The 21,174-nt window shown below is 42.2% G+C and overlaps 1 protein-coding gene across 4 annotated transcripts in view; it reads right to left on the minus strand.

The window, feature by feature from the left end:
• Positions 1 to 4,113: 4,113 nt before the first annotated feature.
• LOC135912119 (trypsin-1-like) overlaps positions 4,114 to 21,174 on the minus strand; it is a 32,584-nt gene continuing 15,523 nt past the window's right edge. The window contains exons 5-8 of one of the 4 annotated variants that reach the window (XM_070527752.1): positions 12,076 to 12,217; positions 9,891 to 9,999; positions 7,992 to 8,146; positions 4,114 to 6,661 (exon numbers count right to left, since the gene is read on the minus strand). In XM_070527752.1, coding sequence (XP_070383853.1) covers positions 6,293 to 6,661; positions 7,992 to 8,146; positions 9,891 to 9,999; positions 12,076 to 12,217 — 775 coding nt within the window. In that variant the 3' untranslated portion in view covers positions 4,114 to 6,292. Of the gene's footprint in view, positions 6,662 to 7,991; positions 8,147 to 9,890; positions 10,006 to 12,075; positions 12,218 to 21,174 lie in introns of all 4 variants that reach the window. The other 3 variants (XM_070527751.1, XM_070527753.1, XM_065444503.2) reach the window with 3 other exon arrangements.

The raw sequence follows: 21,174 nt of genomic DNA on the forward strand, positions 1-21,174 counted from the left end.
ATCATCAGCTTTGAAAATGAAATGAACCCATGTATATTGTGTAAAAATCTTCTCATTTTTAAAAAGCTTCCGACGTGATATGACCAGAATCGCAACAAGAATACCGCGTCATGGAGGCGGACTGCATTGCGCGCGAGAGCCTAACTATAAGTTGGGATCTGACGCGAGCTCGTGAGCTATACACCGTTGCGAACAGTAACCCTCGGCTATCTAGTGCGCATTGCGACCATTACTTCATTCAGCTTCGTCAACCAACCAAGACATGGCGCGAGTGTTACAGGTTAGGACAACATTGATATGCTGTTTTCGGTGCGTCGGTAACTGGTGTTCTTGTAGAATCGGCATCGTGCCACCTCGTTTGGGGACTCTTCATGCCCTATTTGGCTCTAGAAGTGAATCATAGAGTACATCATTTTTATTTCACATTCACAAACGGGATACGACCATGAAACACGACCGCCAACAACAAGCGTCAACACATATGAGTAATTTCCATCCACTACAACATACTTCGCATCTACTTCCATGGGGAAGAATGGGATGCTTTCTTGTTTGTGCGTGTGAAATACCATGTATATTTTTTCATTATTTGCAAAATCAGCAGAAAAGAATGTGTGACACGTGTGTCGTGTGTGCTGTGGGCTCTTGTACCAAATAATATGCACAACCGCTTTTAAATAAATTTATAATGACACGAAAAGACGTGGCTGAAACACTCCTAATGAATGAGCTATTTTTCTCTTTTAGCCGTATGCTTTCTTTTTATATGTTCCCCAGGCATTCGGGCCAATTAAGGCTTGAAGTGTGCGCAAACGAGATCGTAAGGATATCTTCTGTTTCCATTTGTTGGTCGTTCGTGTCTGGATGCTTTAAGCAGGACTCTCATTCTATATAAAGTCGAGCGCTGTGACACGCGCCGAATTGAAACAGGGCATGCATAAAAAAAGAAACATGGCGCATTGAGTGCTAGCGCCCAAAGAAAGGTCCCCTTCTTCACAGTGAGGCTGTGAATATATTCTTGCTATTGATGCCACATTCTATGCGCCGCGTAATTGGCACAGACACATTTAACAAATTTTGGAGTTATACGCGTCAAGTTCTCAATACATTGATCAGGCATGCCGTAGTGGCGCACTTTGCCATAACCTAGACCAACTGAGATTCGACAGTGTGTGCCCAAATCTGAGTACAGGAGCGGTCTCGCATTTCGTCCCCATCAAAACACGGCCACCCGTGGCCAGGATAAGACCCGCATGCCAGGAGTTCAACAGCCACACGCAATAGTACTGGCTTACTGAAGCAGGTGACAAATCCATTTCACAGAAGTAATCCTTGTATAACGGGATACGCAAAGAGATAAACAGCAGGCGCGCCACCCAGGAGAAACTTCATTTTTTGTTTTGTTTTGCCTAGGTACTTGAATTCCGCCCGGAATTGCTTCCTTGAATAAAATAGTTTACCTACAATACCCGTCTATACGGCCCATAGGCGGCAGCATGTCGATGACTTTTCACTGCTCGGTACGAAGTAGCTGGGTGCGAGGTAGGTGAATTCACGGCAGCGGCTGTAAAGGGACGGGCGGGAAGATGCTATAGTACTCCTACACTGAATAATATGCGTTCATGCGAAAATACCAGATACTGACAAAAATTCTACCTGAAAGTTTCAAGGGCTACGGCCCAATTTAATAGCCTTCTAGGTGTACTAGAATATTAAACATCATCAGTATAAAAAGATTACATTTCAGTAAAGCTGCTGCATCAAAAATATAATGCTGATAATTTGAATGAATGAATGGATGAATCGACGCTTTATCTTCCGGGCGAAGGGAGACTGGGACTACAGGAATGAATGCCTGACAGAGGTTCCAGACCCCACAGTTACAACAGCGGTTATAATCAGTACAAATGAATACATATAAAACGTACATACATTTCGAACAAGAGAGCATAATTTCAGTAATAAAAACTGAATAATATTTGTTCATTGGAATGAGGAAGCCGCATAAGCACGAGCCCAAATGTTATCTATGTGCGCTCTTTGTTAGGTCATACAAGCATACATACAGATGCAATAAAAGGAAAATATCAATAATTAAGGAAAGAAAATGTCATCGGATAGTCATAATGCACTAAGCTCTTTTTTGTATGAGCTTTCTGAAACCTTAAAATCTAACAGTTCTCCTACCTTGTTTAATGTTTCTATCGACTGATACATGAAAGTTTGTTTACCTTAATTTGTTTTCGGTAAGTGTCTGCTATTCCTGTATACTGAATAACGAGATATGTCCTTGTTGTCTATTTTGGTGGATAGTTTTCGTTTATGTATGGCGACCAGAAGCGTCTTATATTATGCCTGCTCGAAGAAGGGAGTAGTGTTGAAATAATGGAGCTGTTTCAAAGTCTACCAAACGGCCATGGTAATTGCAGTAGATACGAAAGATTCCTTGCTGTAAAAGAATTAACTTGTAGTTTGTTTCCCAAACCAAGGCCCCATAGCAGAGTTATGAGTAAAGGATAGCATTGTATAACTGTCATTTGAACCAAAGCGGATTGAGATGGATTATCCTGTTAATGATACCGACAGATTTAGAAAGGTCATTGCATAGCATCCTTATATGTGAACTCCAAGATACATGTTCATCAAACCATACGCCTAAGAATTTTTGTTATTGGACATGGTTAATTGCCGTACCATTGTAATATGTTTATATATGTTAGTGTCATTGCGTATGTTCTTGTTATTAGCCCTGAATAAAATGTATGTTGTTTGTGCAGTATTTATTTCAAGACTATTTTCACTCAACCAAACTAATAGGCGATTTAGATACGCATTAACGCTGACAGAAAGTTCAGAAGTGTCATTGGATGTAAAAAACACGTTGGTAACATCGGCATACATTGCCAAGTCAGGTGACTCGGGTATTCATACAAGATCATTTACATACACCAAGAACAATAGTGGGCCCAGTTTTGAGCCCTGAGGTACACCCTGTTTTATAGGTAAAATGTCAGAGGGAATCGAATTTATCTGGAAAAATTCGAGACATATGTTGGTCATACCCTTATTTTTGCAGTACCTTGTGGGCACTTCTGCGATAAGGCAAAAATAAGAAGCCGCCATTTCTTCCAGCCAGAATTATACGCAGCAAGAAATGTGCTTTCAGAACACGCGTTAAATATGCAATTGGTGCAGACACTTGTAAGTGTTTTGTATGAAACACGTTACAAGGAATGCGGCCAGCGAAGCCACGAATTCAAGCAGCGACTTCTTAGTAAGCGTAACGTCGTGGCCACGCAGCTAGTGTCGGTCCATTTCTTATACAAAAAACGTACTGGCCCCCACAGTGCATAGAAACACTGTGTGATTTATCAACTTGGCCGAGAATCATGTTAGAGAATGCCATAAGAAGCGCTACCAAGTAAACGAGACGAGACATGCCACTAAATATGTAATGGTGCCTATTTTGGATTCAGCAGCAAGTATGTCGTTTGGACGGAAGAGAGCAATACAGGAGAAAGAATAGCTTCGAAGCATTAAACCTTAGCCAACACATAGTAGGCTTCAAAGAAGGTATTCGTGTTTTTTTACATTAATTTCGACGAAGCACTGATGCAAATATCACCAATGACTGCAAGTTCTGTCACCTCTGTTATGATTTCTCCGTCCGAACAATCTCTACCAGCCCTATGTTAAATGGACCCCAAAAAACATCGTCTTATACAGTTTCTCGGTTGAAACAATACCACCTAAATGAGATGGTGAGTCCGCCATCTTGTTTGGTATGTCGGTTTCTCTGCAGAAATAAGACGTAGCCTCAGGTATAATGCTTCGACCTTGACCTCGAGCGTTGCCGTACCCGCCACAGAGCCTTAGCGGCTATGGTGCCGAGTTCCTGAGCACGAGGTCACGGGGTCGATTCCCAGTCGCGGCGGCCGCACTTAGATGAGAGCAAAATGCAGAAAACGCCTGTGTCCCATGCACTGGGGCCACATTAAGAGACCCCAGCTGATCAGAATTAATCCGGAGTCCTCCATTACGGTGTGCCTTATAATCAGATCGCGATTACGGCGCGTAAAAGCCCAGTTTAATTCCATTGATTAGCCTTTCCCCACGTAGTACACCATAGTTTGATGACACGTTCTGCTGCTGAAAGCAGCGTTATTTGACACAACATTGCTAATGCACCGCAATAACTTGGGTTTTCAGATGAAATATTGAAGTAACTGCCATGTTCGGTTACACAGAACGGTTAAACTTAGTATTTTATCTCCTGTACCCTGACACTGCTCCTTTCAATGAGCTGTGCCAGAAAGTGATAGCATTACCTGTACTTGTGCATGCCCAATTTTGTGTTCGAGCTAAGTAAAAACAAGTTAGTACATGCCATACAAAAAGCAAAATTAGTTTAGGCGTTATGAGGATAATGTCGGAATGGCGCGTTGCTGCTAATGGTCTCACGAGTTCTGTGTATGACGTTCGGCGTATGAAAGTCTTCAACATCATAGCTTAGTTTTGATAGCAATTACCTGAAAAGTATACGAGATAGTACTGCTACAATTGTCGTGACTCTCACGCTGTCTTCATAACATTTCTTGTGGCATCACGGTCATACTGCCCTGGCACCGTCATCCATCCATTGTCATCGTTACAACCATGTTTTCTTCTCCGTTTTAACGTCAGCCGAAGTCTCTAAAGTGTACTACCTACTGAAAATTCCAAAATATTTTAAAGGTTCCCTGGACGCCTGTTTTTTATAGTATTTTGTATTCTGGCAATCTTCTTATGTCATTTGCCTGTTTCTTTTGCCCCTTAGTTTCTTTGCTTTAAATATGACTGCGTAGAGTGCCACTTCTTGCTCTCTTGTTTCGTAAATGACATACTTACTCTCGCTCTTCAATGTTCCTTCGACAGCAAACGTAATATATGTGTGTCATAACATCCACAATGAAGAGGAACAGCTTAGGGTGATAAGTACGAGCTGAAAATAAAAAACGCTTAGTACGCGATGAGCCTGGGAAATAACCCAGGAAGGAGCCTATCGGCATAAAAGCAGGTATACGTGTCCCCAGTGCGGAAATGCAGACCACCATTTCTGTCGGTAAATTTTAGTGTATACTGAAGACATTTTTTCATCGGTGCCAGACCTGTTGATTGTTGCCTTCAAAGCAGCGTTACTGAAATATTCGCAATGCCTGCGATTTCTCTTGCCTTTATTATTATAAATCCTTCCAACTATCTTTAGAACACACCCTCGACAGTTTTTAAGTACAAAGATTATTCCCGAAACACGATCTTGAGGCCGTTATGTTCTTTCGTATGCCAGTTACCCTGCAGAAATAATACGTGAAGTCACGCCTAATGCTACGACATCGACCTTGAACTTTCACCCACGTAGTGCACCATTATTTTATGGCACTTTGTGCTGCTGAAATTGAGAACATTTGCTCTCAATGTTCTTGAATGTATTTCCCATAAAACGGGTACTTTTAGCCTGTTCACCTAGATCCGTACAAGTTATGCATTTGAACGTATTGAGACAGGAAAGGGGTGTTCATTTTCAAAAAATGTCCCTAAAGTTGCTCTGGGAGAACTTATCGCATTCCCATTTTATTTACCTGTTGCCTAGATGTCGCTACATTTCTAAGTGTAACAGTCATTCGGTTCAAATGTTACCTTATTTCATTCGTTCTTCAAGCTTGTGTAGTCCCTTGAGCTTCAACAATTCCTGTGCATTTGTTCCCTATGTGCGGTGGTACTTCCCGGCTAGGAAATTATAAGGAGCTCGCAAGCAACAGCGCAGTCAAACGTGATTTTGGCATTGTTTCAGGAACTGGGAGGAGCGTCTGTAAAGCGCATGTTTCGTCAGCAAGAAAACCCCGCAATACGCAATGAAGCTTTTTCTTAATTTCAGAGGCATACCATTACAGCGCCGCTACATATTTGATTTGATTCACACGTCGCGCTTCCTGCGCTAGGAGGCGTGGTGATAAAAGTCTTGCTTTCTCCTTTAGAAGTACTCGCCATAACCGTACCGCTGCCTCTGCTCGAAAATGTGGCGACGAAATCTTCTGGCATTTCTTGTAATGTACGTGGAGCTGCTTCCTGCTGTGGAGGTCAGTTCAATGAATTTTGTGGTCGCCTTGGTAGGAAGGGTTACAGTAGACCTTCTGACTAGTCTGCTGCTAGCTTTCATCGCAGAAGAGTCGTTTCTCTAACTGGAAGGCACGACAAGTGAATGCACTTTTTTCTATTCTGGTCTTTCTCGCAGGAGATGTTTGCTTTTTCTCTCCTATTGTGTGCGCGCCTTCGAACGCTGGGGTTTGCCGTTTGTGAAGCTATGTACCAAGTGTCGCAGCACGAGACTCTTCTCTTGAAGCTGTAGAAACAGCTTTTCCGTTTTCCCGTTGGGCGCTTCGGCGTGAGGGGTGTTGGTTTCTTTGCTCGGTGTCGTGACACGCTGATTAACGGCATCGCTAGGGTAGATCACATGTTGGCCACGGCGAGATGAAATCTCGGAGGCGATCCACGGCAGGTAGAAGTGAAGGTTCGTGTGCAGGCTGGTGCCGTTTGGTCGAGCGCAGCCCAGTCCAAACGACACGATGCCCACTTGGTAGCCAAGCCCGTGTCTCCACATGGTGACAGGACCACCAGAGTCACCCTGTAAAATAAATGTATACGCATATGATGCGGTATGCAGGTCATGGGAACCACGATATTTCCCGGAGCGCGCTGCTCGTTGAAAAGAAAAATTCGAGGCTTAGCTTGGTTAAGCCAGGAATGCGTTGCATATTGCGCGAATTGGGGCCCAGCTTTTCCCCCGGCTGTCGTGACGTCACGTCACATGGTTGCGCTAAAGGTCAATGGTGGCTGCCCGGCCGCGCCCAAGGACTGAACTGAGTGATTGCAATATGCAACGCATAAAAATATCTAAGCTTACTGTGGTTCTGCCAACGAAGCTGAAAGAAATATCTTGCCATCATTGTACAATATGCCTATACTTGGGGTTGCAGGTTTGTAAACACTCATCGCTAAACTGTATAGCAAAGAAGCGGGCATGCAGTTATGTGCAGTTATGCGGAATGTGTTGTGATATATACAGCTTTCTCTTGTCAGCACTATTCAGTACCGTCGAAGAAAAATTTGATCTGTAGGTGCTTCGTTTTGCCAGTTTGAAAGACATTGTATAAACGGTTGGTATCTTTCCACCAAGTTATCTGTTGACAATACTAATAACGACATTATTCAAGTAAAATAGGGTCACGATACGTCTCTAATCCACATGGTTAACGCGGAGGTTGAAAACATCTTTTTATGTGAACGTTTCTGGAACACATATAAAAATTATATGCTCCCTCAGTATTTATTGCCTGTTTTCCGAAACTATTACCTTCGCATTGAGAGAATAAATTTACGAAGTGACATTTCTCCTTCTTGCCTATCTTTACTGAATAATATGCCAATACATTTAAAGAAAGATATTTCAAAGGGGTTCACAAATGGTCAATCGCCTTCGCCCCAAACAAGTATCTTTATTTGGCTGATTCTGAGGTTATCTTCAACAATCCGTAGGGAAATGTGAAGTTCTCCATCGAGGTCTAAAATATGTTTTTTGTATATTCCAGATGAACGAATTTGCGATATACAGCGTACACTTCTCTGAGAGAACATCCCCTGCAGCATACCTTCAAGTTTTTTGGTGTCAAGAGCACAGGCGCCATCCCACATTAGCCGCGATTCGTTTCACAAGGGTCCTTAATGACACTATACAAGGCGTTGTAGTTACCACGTAGATTAACAGCCCTAGTCACCCAGTGCCCATGAAAGCACCTATGCTTTACGGATGTCGAGATCAATGAGGATATTTTTGCAAACAAACTCTACCAAGGATTCCGCCTCCCCTTGCCACGAAATTTACAGTTTTCTGATGTGGTGACATACGCCCGGAAGCGTCATTCTTGCTGTAACAAAACAGACGTTCTTGGCTTTACCTTACAGGCGTCTTTGTCCGTAGAGGAAGTGCACAATATCACAGAGCTGTTGAACAGTGGGGCCTGCCATTTCTCCACAAGCGTCTCTTCGCACCTTGTGTATGGTAGAATTTTACGATTTATCCGACGAAGTTTGTAGGACATAGCAGTCTTGTCTGCAAGGAAAATTTGAGAATAAATTATTATACTTTCTGAAGACACTGGAAGTAAGTAGGAGAACCGATACGTCGTTATTACTTTCACCGATGCACGATTCAGTTACTAGAAATAATTGAAGAAAATATGCTTTTAAAGTGAAACCGGTTGATTATCGTACTGTCGCAAAGGTACATTTGTTTTTAGATTTGCGGGACATCCCTCTGTATAATTGGCCATGAATGCAATATTTTTTGGTAAAACGTCAATTATAAAAATTCAGCGCAAGCAAAGCTTGTGTGCGCCACGTCAAACCGAAATGAATAATACAGTTAAACTCGCACCCATCTGAAGATATTTATAAGCGTTCAATATTGTGAGTTGCAAGATTCATATACAGCGCCAACTTAGAAATGATACGAAAAGAACTAGACCTCTGTATTGGTATCTTTAGGCCGTGCCACTAGTTTCGTTTGCGCACTGTAAGAAAGTAAATATTACTTCCTATTGAACTCCGCCATTACGTGTATGTAAATTCATGAGCGTCATTGCCTGGAGGCCCCAAGGGCCATATCCGCGAAGGGCAGAAGGCACTAGTAGCATGCGGGAGTAGGAACGCTGTTTGATTGTTCTCAAGCATTAGTTGGTGAAACCTGAAACTGGAGGCATCCGAAATAGAGAAGATAGGTGGCATCCGAATAGAGAAGAAAATAGAGAATAGAGAAGAAATAATGGGCAGCCGGTACATCTTAATTTTTATAATCGTTTTCAGTTTAAAGTGCAAAATATGGTTCGTTTAAATTCTTGCAATGTAGGTTTTGTCATAAAACGCGCTGAAAGTGCTGGTCACGCTAGCTATGATAAATACATAATAAATTGCCGATTTGAGCAAATCTTTGGCATTTATGTAGGTAATCTGGGATCTAGGCAAGGAACTGGAATAAATGTAATGTAGTAAATATTGATGGAGTAATGTTCCAAAAACTAATCACATGGAAATAAATGGCCCCTTTGAGCGAAATTGATTGGCGCAATGAGCTGTAAATTAAAAAAAAATTATTACATACATTTCTTTTGTCCTACTTCGTTGCACACATCCCTATGTGCGGAATGAGTGTACAAAGTTTGCTTCGAAAATATTTGTGCAGAAAAATGTTATAGAAGTTTGTGAAAGATGAGGTGCAGCCAAATCTCGTTTTGAGAAAAGCCTAAACAATTGCTCGAAACCATGTGAAAGATTTCGAAAACAACACATAGAGGACTAAAATGCACCACATTCATATAGCTGAGGCACCCGTGAGAGGCACTAGAGTTTCGTTTTATTGGTGTGTCTGCGCATCGACAACACAAATTCGAAAAAGTCTTTTGAATACCACTTTCATAAAAGAAATAGTACTGATTTTCGGAGCCAATGCAATGTGGTTTCGTTTTCGCAACACAAGGGTATGGGCTGGAAAACTCAAACTCCCAAACTAGTGACGAGAAGAGAATAATTTTTTACTACACGTTTCTGAATATTTGGGCATACATAAAATGCAAAAAAATATTCTATTGCAAGAAAATTGACCTTTATATGTGGCCTTCAACATTAAAGGCAGCTAATAATAACATTAAACAATTTCGGACCCTGCGGCTTTATCAAGTTTACAATTGTAGTGCGCATATAGGCTAAGCGATTATAGGCAATTTTCAGCAAGTGAAGTTTCATTGCAGTCGGCCTTTAAGTGGTTTGGATAAGAGTTTCTGGGAATGAAACTAGCTCACTCTCGGCTGTGTATCCCCAACCAGCGATGGTGACCGGCTGCCCTGTGAGGTTCAATTCTTCTTCCGGTAAGCACACTGGCCTCACAAAGTGATCTATGTACAGAGATTCCTGCAACTGCGGAAAAGCGAAACAATAAAGTACAAGCGTCAGGAGCCAATCAACAATGCCAAAAACAGTATGCAGACTCAGAGCCTTTCACTGGCATTATATTATCTTAAACAGTAAATGCCCCCATGGTTGTCAAAGCCGGACATGTATAGATCATTGTAGCATAATTAATCTGGACTGCCTATATCGGTTCTTCGGTTCTATCGGTTCTATCGGTTCTAGCGGTTCTATATCGGTTCTAAGTGGAGCAAGCATGAAAGAATACGGTTCCATAATAACAAATTCATCAATCGTCGCGAGAGAAGACTTTTTGTCAGCGACAGATCAAGTAAGTAAAATTTTAGTAGCACTACGCCTATTAGTCTATGGCATTTCTGATGTGAAATAACCACTGGGAGATTTACAAAGAGCGACAGAGAAAAATGTCACGTGAGAATTCCAGCAACTCATCTTGGTTAGCTCAGGGGTGCCAATTTAGGAGCAGTGGCGACAATCTTGCTGGAAATATTCAGCGCAACCAAGTTATTTAATGACAAACTGGAAGCGATAATTGACTTCTAGACAAACATTAATCATCATCATCATCATCATCATCTTTTATGTGCACTGCAGGACTAAGGACTTTTCCTCCCATCTCCAATTGCACCTGACCTGCGCCAACCAATTCCAACTAGCACCTGCGAATTAATTTCATCACCCCACCCAGTCTCCTGCCGTCCTCGACGGCGCTTCCCTTATCTTCGCACCCATTCAGTAACAGTAATGATCCACCGGTTAACTGACCTACGAATTACACAGGTATTGCCTTTATTTAGCTGAGATTTATATATTGTATTTGTGTCCCTTTAACAGCAGCACCAACGTCGCTGTGCAAATTCTGTGCTTTCTAGCTCAATCTAGACTTGCAGTGCCACATTTGCAAACTAACCATGCTTCTAATACTCATTGTGGCACAAACATGGTGTAATTTTTAGAAGCGCTGAGTTCTAGTGTCTCAAAGCGACCATTTCGTTAATCTTTTTGTCCCTAAATACACAATAGATACACTGAGGTATTGTTCTTCGATACTAAAAAGCACAATGTTTACATACTTCTTTTATTTTTTTTAACATCAATGCGGCTCTTTCCTGTGTCACAACTGCAACCAACAGCTAATTTTTGTGAAAAGCCGGACCTTGTGGCGAAGTAGGGACATTGCTGGGAATAAATCGTTCACTCGACTTTTTATGTCTTTTATGCTTTACCAAGACCTCGTGCATACTAACAATAAAGTTACTGACTTTATTTGCGTTGGCTCGAATATTCAGCGTCTGCCAATGATATTCATATAATATTTCAGCTTAATGCACACTTCAAACATCGGCGAGGAGCGTAAAATATACAAAAAATAACGACAAACCTGTACAGGCATTTGCTTGAAATGTATCTTTTTTTAAATGGTAAACACAATTATGATGATGTCCAGGTCTTTCAATCAGAGCACGTTTCGCAAGATGTTGATGCACAGCTAAAAAAATGACCACAGCTTTGATCACTAGGAGAATTACCTATTCAGGCGCTTGCTTCAATAATTACCTCAGCAGGAACAGGTTTTGTTCATAGTAGATGAGCGAGTTAATGACATCTTAGTTGAAATCAAGAAAAAGAAATGGGCATGGGCAGGACATGTAATGAGGAGGGAAAATAACCGATGGTCATTAAGGGTTACGGACTAGATTCCAAGGGAAGGGAAGCGTAGCAGGGGGCGGCAGAAATTTAGGTGGGTGGATGAGATTAAGAAGTTTGCAGGGACGACATGGCCACAATCAGTACATGACCGGGGTTGTTAGAGAAGTATGGGAGAGGCCTTTGCCCAGCAGTGGGCGTAACCAGGCTGATGATGACGATGATAGTAGATGAGCACTAACACTGAAAAAAAGAACTACTTTTTAAAAGCTCTGTAATTCATGCAAAGTAGATTTGGATTCAAAGCCAAGAAGCGGAGCTTCCAAATACGCCTTTGAAATTACTAAACGATACAGTTTGACCGCAATCCTACGCCGTAAGTGCAGAAGACAGGTAATAAGCTCTACATGCCTTCAGAAGGGCGATGTCGTTTTCAAGAGTGTCATCGTCGTAGTTCGGATGCATAATTATCACTTCCGCGCGAACTTCTGGGCCTTGCTGAGGTTTTGTTGCGTTGTAATAAATTACCACCTTGTGGGCCTTCTTTCCTTCCCTGCGTGACCGCAAAAGAAAAGAAAGCAAAAGAGAAAGAACAATGCAGTTCCATGAAGAGACTACAGTTTAGCTGGTCACATTGACACTCAAAGTAGGAAAGAAATGGTGGCAATGAAGATAGTCTTGCCTTATGCCATTTTATTCCTGAAAGCGTTCAGGTTTTCCTATGATTCACGCTGCTATACCCACTAGAAGTAGCCGAATTAATTGTTGGGATAGCTGGTCTATCATCGACTATGCTGAAAATTAGAGCCTTGTCGTGTTTCTTGTGATTCGTAGCACACGTTTTCCTCCTCGCCACTGGAGGTGTTTTAATGCCACTTCTATGTTTGGGATTTTCGGGAGCTGTTCATATGACGAGTAGTGTGTGCTACTTAACTGTCTATCGTTACGGTAAAGCGCACTGGAAACATGCTCTGTACCTTTGTTCTCATGCATCAATTTATGGAGCGGCTATTTGGTAGCACACGTATATTCTAAGCGTGGTACCTTACAAGTTATTTATGAGCGGCTCTCATATGTAGAAATCAAGTCTCGCTAACAATATGCATGTGTTCTTTACGTCGATTTGAACTGCATCTATTTATACTACTTTCGATTTAGGTTTAAAAAGAGGGGGAGAAACAGTGGTACATCAGCCAACGCGAAAGTGGGAACACGCATAAGCGTGACCTCATACTACTAGCTCCCATACTGCGTTGCCCCAATATTTGCGTAAGCGTCTTCAAGGTGGACGTTGATGCGGCAGACATTAGCTTTTACGTGAGGCTCAGCAAAATACGGCAGTAACACGAATATTGCCCAGCGGTTATCCAGCCTTACTGAAACACTGCGTATGCAATCAAGTATTTTCATAAGTTTTAGGTACCATTCTTACGAAAATTATCCAACGTGTATACAACATATACATGAATATATATCGAGAAAATCCCACGGGAATCATAATGAAAAATGCATGGCATTTGTGGACTACACAGACAAAGCTTTATTAGCGAAATGAAGGTTAAGTGCAGGATTCACTTCTGCAGCTTTCCGTTTGAAGTAGCAGCCCTTTTGCTCCTCCATTGTCTTTCTTGCAAGAGTATGCAGGAACACCGCGAAATTATTGTCATACACTATTTAGCGGAGATCGACAGGGTGAAGCTTTTCATTGTCAGCTAATCAAAGGTGCAAGTTTTTTTTTTACCTTTGTTCTGTGCGCCTCAGTCGACGATGTCGAGATGTTTTGTCTGTCGTGAAGTGCTTTCCGCTAATTAGCGAGCTCACAGAGACAATATATCCAGAACCGACGTGATTTTGTCTTGTTTTCTTCCATCCAAATGCGTGCTCGCGAACAGCTGTGCTTCTGTGTATGTGCTATAAAGTTTTGACCACCGTGCCGTTGCAGCAGCAGAAATATTACCGCCGTAGTGGAGCAGTAGCTTTTGCGTTGCCATGGTAAGCCCGAGGTCACGGGATTAAATACCGGCCATGGCGGCCGCATTTCTCTGACGGCCAAGTGTACAAACGTCTCAGGGCCGTGCATTGGGCGCACGTTAAAGTCCAGGTTGTCGAAATTATTACGGAGTGCCCAACTAAGGCGCGCCTCATAATCTATTGTGGGCTTTGGCACACAAGACTCAAGAATTTAATTTATTTTAACATGCAGAATTAGACATATCACACTAGGCAATAAACATACTTTCTGAACAAACGTTTTCATCGGAAGGCACTGCCTGACTGAAGAAAAATAATTACGCCAAACGCCCTCATAAATTACATTGCTGTTCAAATGGTTCGCATGGCCAAATACAAAGCACTTGCTAAACTCACTCACGCTGCAAAAGGGGAAAATGCGCTTGGCCATGTTTTGAATCTTTTGCCATGGATTTGCAATAATCTGCCCCCCCCCCCACAAAAAAAAAACAAATTGATTTACCAAGCTAACATCTGCTACAATATCTGTGAGTGAACTTAACTGTGTGAATGATTAAGCGGAAAAGGTGAATATTGCTGTTACAAGGGTTCGCACGACCAAATACAAAGCATTTACAAAATCACTCCTGCTGCAAAAAAAGAAAACTAGGCTTGCCCATGTTTTGAATCTTTCGCCATGGGTTTGTAATAATCCGAAAAGAAATGGCGAATTGCGTTTCCAAGCGTTTATCTGCTACAATGCCTGTGAGTGAATTTTCTTAAATTTTGCGCATCATTAAGCGGAAGAAGAGAAGGCTTTCACAGCTGAACTCGTTTGAGGCACGGGTGACGCATCTTCGATTGTACAGTGCGTTCTCTTACATGAAAAATTAAAAAGAGCACACAATAATACATAAAACCATGACCTACAAATAAAAAGGAATTCGTTCACAAAGGAACTGGTTACACGAGTTAGCTTCTATGATGAGTTTTGCGGTACATGATTGTTTGAGAAAGTTGAAGAAACTCGTCGCAAAAGTATAGTCCCATGCTTGTACACTTGAAACTGGTCATACAGACCGAAATAAATGGCGGCAGATTATTTGATCAATATACCGGATTAATCACGCGGCACTGCGAAGTGCAGCTCATGGTGCAACCACCCTGTGACGTTATGGTGTGACGTAAAACAAACCTTCACCATATCGCGTGATAAAGCGGTCTGTCTCACCTCGGCTGCTGGAGTGACTACGCATCCAATCAGGAGTTGCCCAAAGCGCCAATCGGAATCAGCCAGTGAAACGAAGGAAGTAGAATGACCTCTTTGTTTTAGACTACTCTTGTATGTCCCACAGAGATTGGACAGAGAGCCAATCTCTGTGTTATGTAACAGTATAGACTAAAACCTGAAACGAGGAGGTCATTTACTTCCTTCTTTCTGCTGATGCGTCGGATATGTATCAGATCAATTAGTGGAATAATTTGTCGACAAATATTTAGGTTTAACGGCTGTTTTGAAATGTAAAAGAACACGGAACAAGCCTTCGATGACGATTCTATTTACCTTTTCAATAGGAACATGTGCCGTGAAGAATATCGCACAGAAGGTAAGTAGTGTAATTAGGTTAAATAGAGAACAGTGCTGGTTTTATTCGAACATGGTATCTGATAGGCAGATAATAAATCTGTACTGAGTGATTTCAATAAAATTTGTAGGTCATCTTAAAACGAGGTGTTCGAAGTAAAAAAGAAAAAGCGGTATATCTGTTAAATTACATGCGCTCCAATATGTAAGACAAATAATGACACCGATATGTGTGCGTGGTAATTTTTGGGTAAATTAGGCAATATTTCCTAAAACCTTTAGAATATTTTTGCGCACGGAGAGCTAATGTAGAAATTGACCTGATTATCTTCACAACCTGAATAGGCATGCTATATAATTTCATGTGAAATGTTATTGTTCTTTTGTGCGAAATTTGGAATGTTTCGTGAATTGCAAACAATTCATGTCCTCAGGGAATTATGCGAAAAGAAATTACGACTTTGTCGAGGTGCCAATTGAAAAGGAAAAAGCGCAGTTTAAGTGCTAGTGAAGGTGTAGCTGTTAAGCGGAGTTTTCTTTCATGTTTACTCAAATAATAAAGCAAAAGTACCTATAGCTGAAAAAAAAGTAGTTATCACCACATGCTGCGTAAATTCCCAAATGTTACTCTAGTGAAGCAAATGCAATTAAACCTTTGTTTAAACGCTACACGATCACGCTCAGCTGATTCTTTTTCCAACTCCTTAACTTTCCTGCCGTAGAACATTCCTAACTTAATGCACGATCTGGTGCAACTTTGTTAGCTTTTGATTATTTCTCCACTATGAAATTTTTTCTTCGCACTGAGCTTCTCATGCTGCTGATTTGATCATTTCCCTTTAGCCGACTTCTTCGATTTTGTCGTTTTTTTCTGCACACTTCTCCAGTTCCCTCTTTCATAAGTACAAAAGTATGACAGTGAAGAATCTTTTTATGCTTGCCTATTTGGGAACACCGGCAATGGCGGGTGACATCCTGTCCTGTACCGTCAGTTTTTTTTTTCTTCCTCTGATGCTGTTCATCTAATTCATTTGAAATTGCATGTGCCATCTAGCCCAACAACACAATAGACCCTGTAATAATGCACATCCTACGACTATTTCTTGCATATTGTCCAATAATGGGAACATATGCATTGTCGCATGCTCACTTGCGCATACCTAGTATGCGAAGGCGCCTACTCGACAAAAAAGTATCCGCAAAGTGGAAGGAAGAAGCAAGGAAAGCTTCCTTTTGAAACACTTCCAGCTACTATGCACAGATGATAATGATGTATGAATTTTATTGGCGCAATAGTCTGATATGGTAACAGTGTGCCAAGCCAAAGATAATAAATTGAAGTGCCGAAGGTAGAACATGACAAATGTCAGGGTTGTGAATCATGATGTGAATGGTATGTATATCTTGCTTGTGGAGAGGCTTAAAATTAGTCCCCCGTAAGGTGCGTAAAACGTACAGGTATTAAAAAATGGCAGTGACTAGGGGTGTACGCTATGAACATGAAAGTGCTGTTAACAAGGGATTATGTACTGAACGATTGAGTAACAGTAGCACTCGTACCTCACCAGTGAGCCATTGAACATAAGGGCTAGGAGACATGGGCTTACTAAGATGCTATTGCTGCAGCACCCTCTACTGAGAGCATGTGCTACTTATACCTAGATGGGATAACTTGCAATGTGCCAACATCTCGTAAAAGCGTTCAAACTAACTTGTTGTGCAATAGCGGTTCCATGCTAGAAAAAACATTGTGGGGTAGATGGGAACGGGTTGTCTGTATGCTGAGGAAAAGTACTGTTGTTGAACTTCTACTTCTCGAAACCCTAAAAAGACCTGAACCACAACAAGCATCTCACCACATTAATCGCAGACAGGAGGATCAGTAGCGGTAATAAGTAGGATTGAGTTCAATAGGTGTGACGTATCCTAAGGCCGTATAAAGTAACCTCAGTCTGTCGTGCCTTTCTTGTTGGTGGTCAGTTCCATAAGTCTGCCTTAAAAACGTGATGGTCATTCAGTGTCCCACGTAAGTTGCCAATCTCGCCTTAGTTTCTTGCGTATGACGGGCGTCAAATATATATACAAAAAGTACAGCTAAGGAAGAATTACATGGTTTTGTAGTGAACGTTGCAGCTACGCGGTCGGCAAGCATACTATACTCGATGCCTATGTGGCGAGGCGCCCGGCACAATATGAGATGCTGACGAGATGCGTACAAAGCGCAGATGATTGAATAAAGTTCAGTAAACACAAGGTTTTAATTCTTTCGAAGAGAAATGAAAGCTTTCAGGAGGCTCAATGAAACTGTACATAATATTACTTTTTGTAGCTTTGCTTCCTTGATATGTCGTGCAGCCGACAAGAGTTCGTAGGCCTCCCCTGTGAAGATGCTCATTTCCGTGTGCAGATAGCCTGATTTTGAGAAGGCTGTGCTGACTGCGGCATAAAAAACGCCGGCATGCGACTTTGAAGCACTTGTGTCGAATTATGGGCACGAGTACTATGACCGAATTTCTAGGAACTGCGTTTTAGATGTATTTCTGGTGAATTTTTCGTGACCTACAAAAGACTTCCAGAAATCTTTGAGCTGTCACAGCCACGCTGGCAATAGCTTGGCTGGAGCCATTTGCAGATTTTCAAAGATTGGGACAGCCACTGCTTCGCTGAGGCTTCTCACGCGCAGCAAGAAAGGCTCTCTCACCGTTGAGCGATTGTGGAAAGGTTTGGAACAAGTCGTATTATTTACGGTTTGGTTACAAGGATGTTCAGGATTAGAGTGTTTTTTTAGGAAATCCATGACACTGGACAACGACCTTCGCAGATGGAATGACCACTTATTGGACTCTCAATAGAGACTTTGTACCGGGATAGTTCTGAAAGCTCCTGTGGCCCTGCGGAATCCTAAATGATGAACAGAGTCAAGCATTTTCAGGGCACTTGGTGTAGCAGATTAATACACCACAGCACCGTAGTCTAGGTGCGATCATACAAGACTCTTATAGGGATTCAGTAAACATCTTCTGTCACTGGCCCAGTTGGTGTGGGAGAGAACTTTCCGTATGTTCATTTTTTTTTCAGGCGTTTGGTCTTGAGATATCTCATGCGGGGGTAAGATACGTAGTTTCGGATCGGGTATGACACCTAGGAATTTATGTTCTTTGTTCACAGGAATGTGCTGCCCTTGAATTTCGATAGTGAGGTCAGGGTGCAGCCCTCTCTTCCTTGCAAAAACGACACGGGAGCTTTTATGCAGGTTGATCTTAAACGGACACTAAAGTGAAAAATGATTTCTTCTGCATCAGTAAATTACCGTTGTACAACACCAAAAACACCACTCTTACAATGACAAGACGTTTGGCAAGCCAGAAAAAGCGCAAGAACGAAATACGGGTGGTCACGCCTACTTAAGTTCCCGCACCTGGGGGCTGTGACGTCTTGGATTTTGATGGCATCTTAGGTCAGGGTGCAGCCCTCTCTTCTTTGCAAAAACGACACGGGAGCTTTTATGCGGGTTGATCTTAAACGGACACTAAAGTGAAAAATGATTTCTTCTGCATCAGTAAATTACCGTTGTACAACACCAAAAACACCACACTTACAATGACAAGACGTTTGGCAAGCCAGAAAAAGCGCAAGAACGAAATACGGGTGGTGACGCCTACTTAAGTTCCCGCACCTGGGGGCTGTGACGTCTTGGATTTTGATGGCATCTTCTAGGGCCTACTAATTATATATAGCGGTACAGATTGACTACATTGTGTTCTAAAGGAACCGAATATTAAACAAGGCAAGTTTCTGGAACCTTTATTCAGCCAACGCGGCCCAAAGACGAAAACATACTTTGGAATCTCTGACGTCACGCTGCCGTAACGGCGCTGGGGTTTCGGCGCGAAATTCAAATACTGATACTTGGTCCTTCATTTTCTCATCTAATAACCAAACTATTTTTTAAGGACTGCCTGCAGGGTTCTCAAAGAATGCTTCATAAGTCTAAACTGATTTATTGTTTCGCTTTAGTGTCCCTTTAAGCCCATTTTCATCTGGCCAGTTGGATACTTTCCTTAGCCCAAGCTCAACTTGCCTCTCGCAGACTGCATGGCTACGCGATTGAGAACCTATATGCATGTCATGTACACAAACAGAATAGAAAATGCCTGCAGGTTGTGAATAACGGAGCGTGTTCATCTTAACGATGGAAAGGCTGCAGCTGAGGACGCCTCCCTAGGGTACTCCAGTTTTCGGTATTAATGAAGGAGAGAGTGTGTTGCCTATTTTTACGCGGAAAGTGCGCTTTGTAAGGTAACTCTGAATAACGTTCAGCATCTTCCCTTTGATACCCATTCGTCACAGGTGATGGAGAATTTCGCAGCACCACGTGGTGTCACAGGCCTTTCTCATGTCAAGGAAAATGGATAAGAAGAATTGTATATGGACAAAAGCATCACGAATATTTGCCTCAACACGCACGACATGGTTAGTTGTTGACCAGCTTTTTGTAAATCTGCATTGGTTGGGATCAAGCATTTTGTTTGTTTCAAGGCAATGTAGAAGGCGACGATGTAGATTTTTTCCTCGAAGCCCTTGCATAGGCAACTTGTTAGCGCATTCGGGTGATAGCTCGTTATTGAGGCGTTATCTTTGCCCTTTTTAACAAAGGAATGAACATAGCTTCTTTCCATGAGGATGACGATGCCCAGAGAGTATCAAATAGTGCGAGTAGTGTGATTTGTGTGTCTTTGTTGTTAGTGAGGGTGTTTTTTTTTCCTCGTAGATAATTCACTTCGGACACGGAGAAGAACTCTGATATGAATTTAAGGAAGCTTTCAGCTCAGCAATACAGAAAGGCTGGTTAGAAGGTTCGTTTGGGCTACATATACGATTGGGTGGCTACCGTTCCTCAGTTTCTGTGTATTTCAGGAAAGCCAGGTATAGTGCATAGAGCTAGAACCGCATTCAAAGTGCTCACCAAGAGAGTCGGCTTGGTCCTTCAGACTGTCTCCTTGTTCGTTTACGAAGGGAAACGGATGTATTCGCTGCCCCCCCTTCAGCCTTCTCAGCCCGTTTCATACTTGAACCTGCTGTGTGCACAATTTAATACCGGAAAGAAACCTCTCCCAGCTTACCCTCCTTGCTTGCCTTCGCGTCCTCCTTCACTGAGATTTGATTTATTTCGATGCTATAAGGTTTTCCCCATTAAGATATTGACGAAGAATTTCGCATGCTTTGTTGTTTCTTTTGCTCATGCCTACAGTCATCCTTCCACCAGGGAACTCGTCTTTTCATGGGTTCCCATTTGTCTGCGGGATGCATTTTTCGGCTGCGTATAATAGAAAACCGCTAAAACACGCTACTGCGTCGTCTATGCTAAATGCACTGTAAAGTCTTGTGTTGTATAACATGATTCTTTGAAATGATCTCAATCGGCAGAACGTTTCCACCGACGAACATTTGGAGGGCATTCGTATTGCTTTATCAGGTTTAGGGTTACAGGAAAGTGGCCATAACAGTACATGACCGGGGTAGTTGAAGAAGTATGAGAGAGACCTTTACCCTGCAAAGGGCGTAACCAGGCTGATGATGATGATGGTCATTTCAAAAGGGGTTTTTTATTACACTCCATTCTTAATACGGAAAGATGGCTGTAGAGCCAACTGCTATATCTATTGAAGAGTATAAAAGAGGTGACAAGTGGGGTCTCTTTTATTAAAGTTAAATGTGGCAGGGTCCAACCCTCATGTGCTTGGGTACGTTGTGTCACAACAAAGCAAACGCCTGCTGACGCAGATGCCTCTGAAGTGCTACCATGCACAAAGGATGCATCTACTGGGTGAGTGAAAGTGCATACCACGCCAAAAGAATATCGCCATAAATTTTGCGTTGAGCCGAAGGTGGTTCGCAAACATCCCCAGTGTGCAATGACATTAGTGAACAAACACCTAGAACTCGTGGCTGTAGGGACGACGGCAGTTCTTTAC

This window comes from Dermacentor albipictus, chromosome 10 (genome assembly GCF_038994185.2).
Source record: "Dermacentor albipictus isolate Rhodes 1998 colony chromosome 10, USDA_Dalb.pri_finalv2, whole genome shotgun sequence".
In the NCBI taxonomy this organism is placed as follows: Eukaryota; Metazoa; Arthropoda; class Arachnida; order Ixodida; family Ixodidae; genus Dermacentor; species Dermacentor albipictus.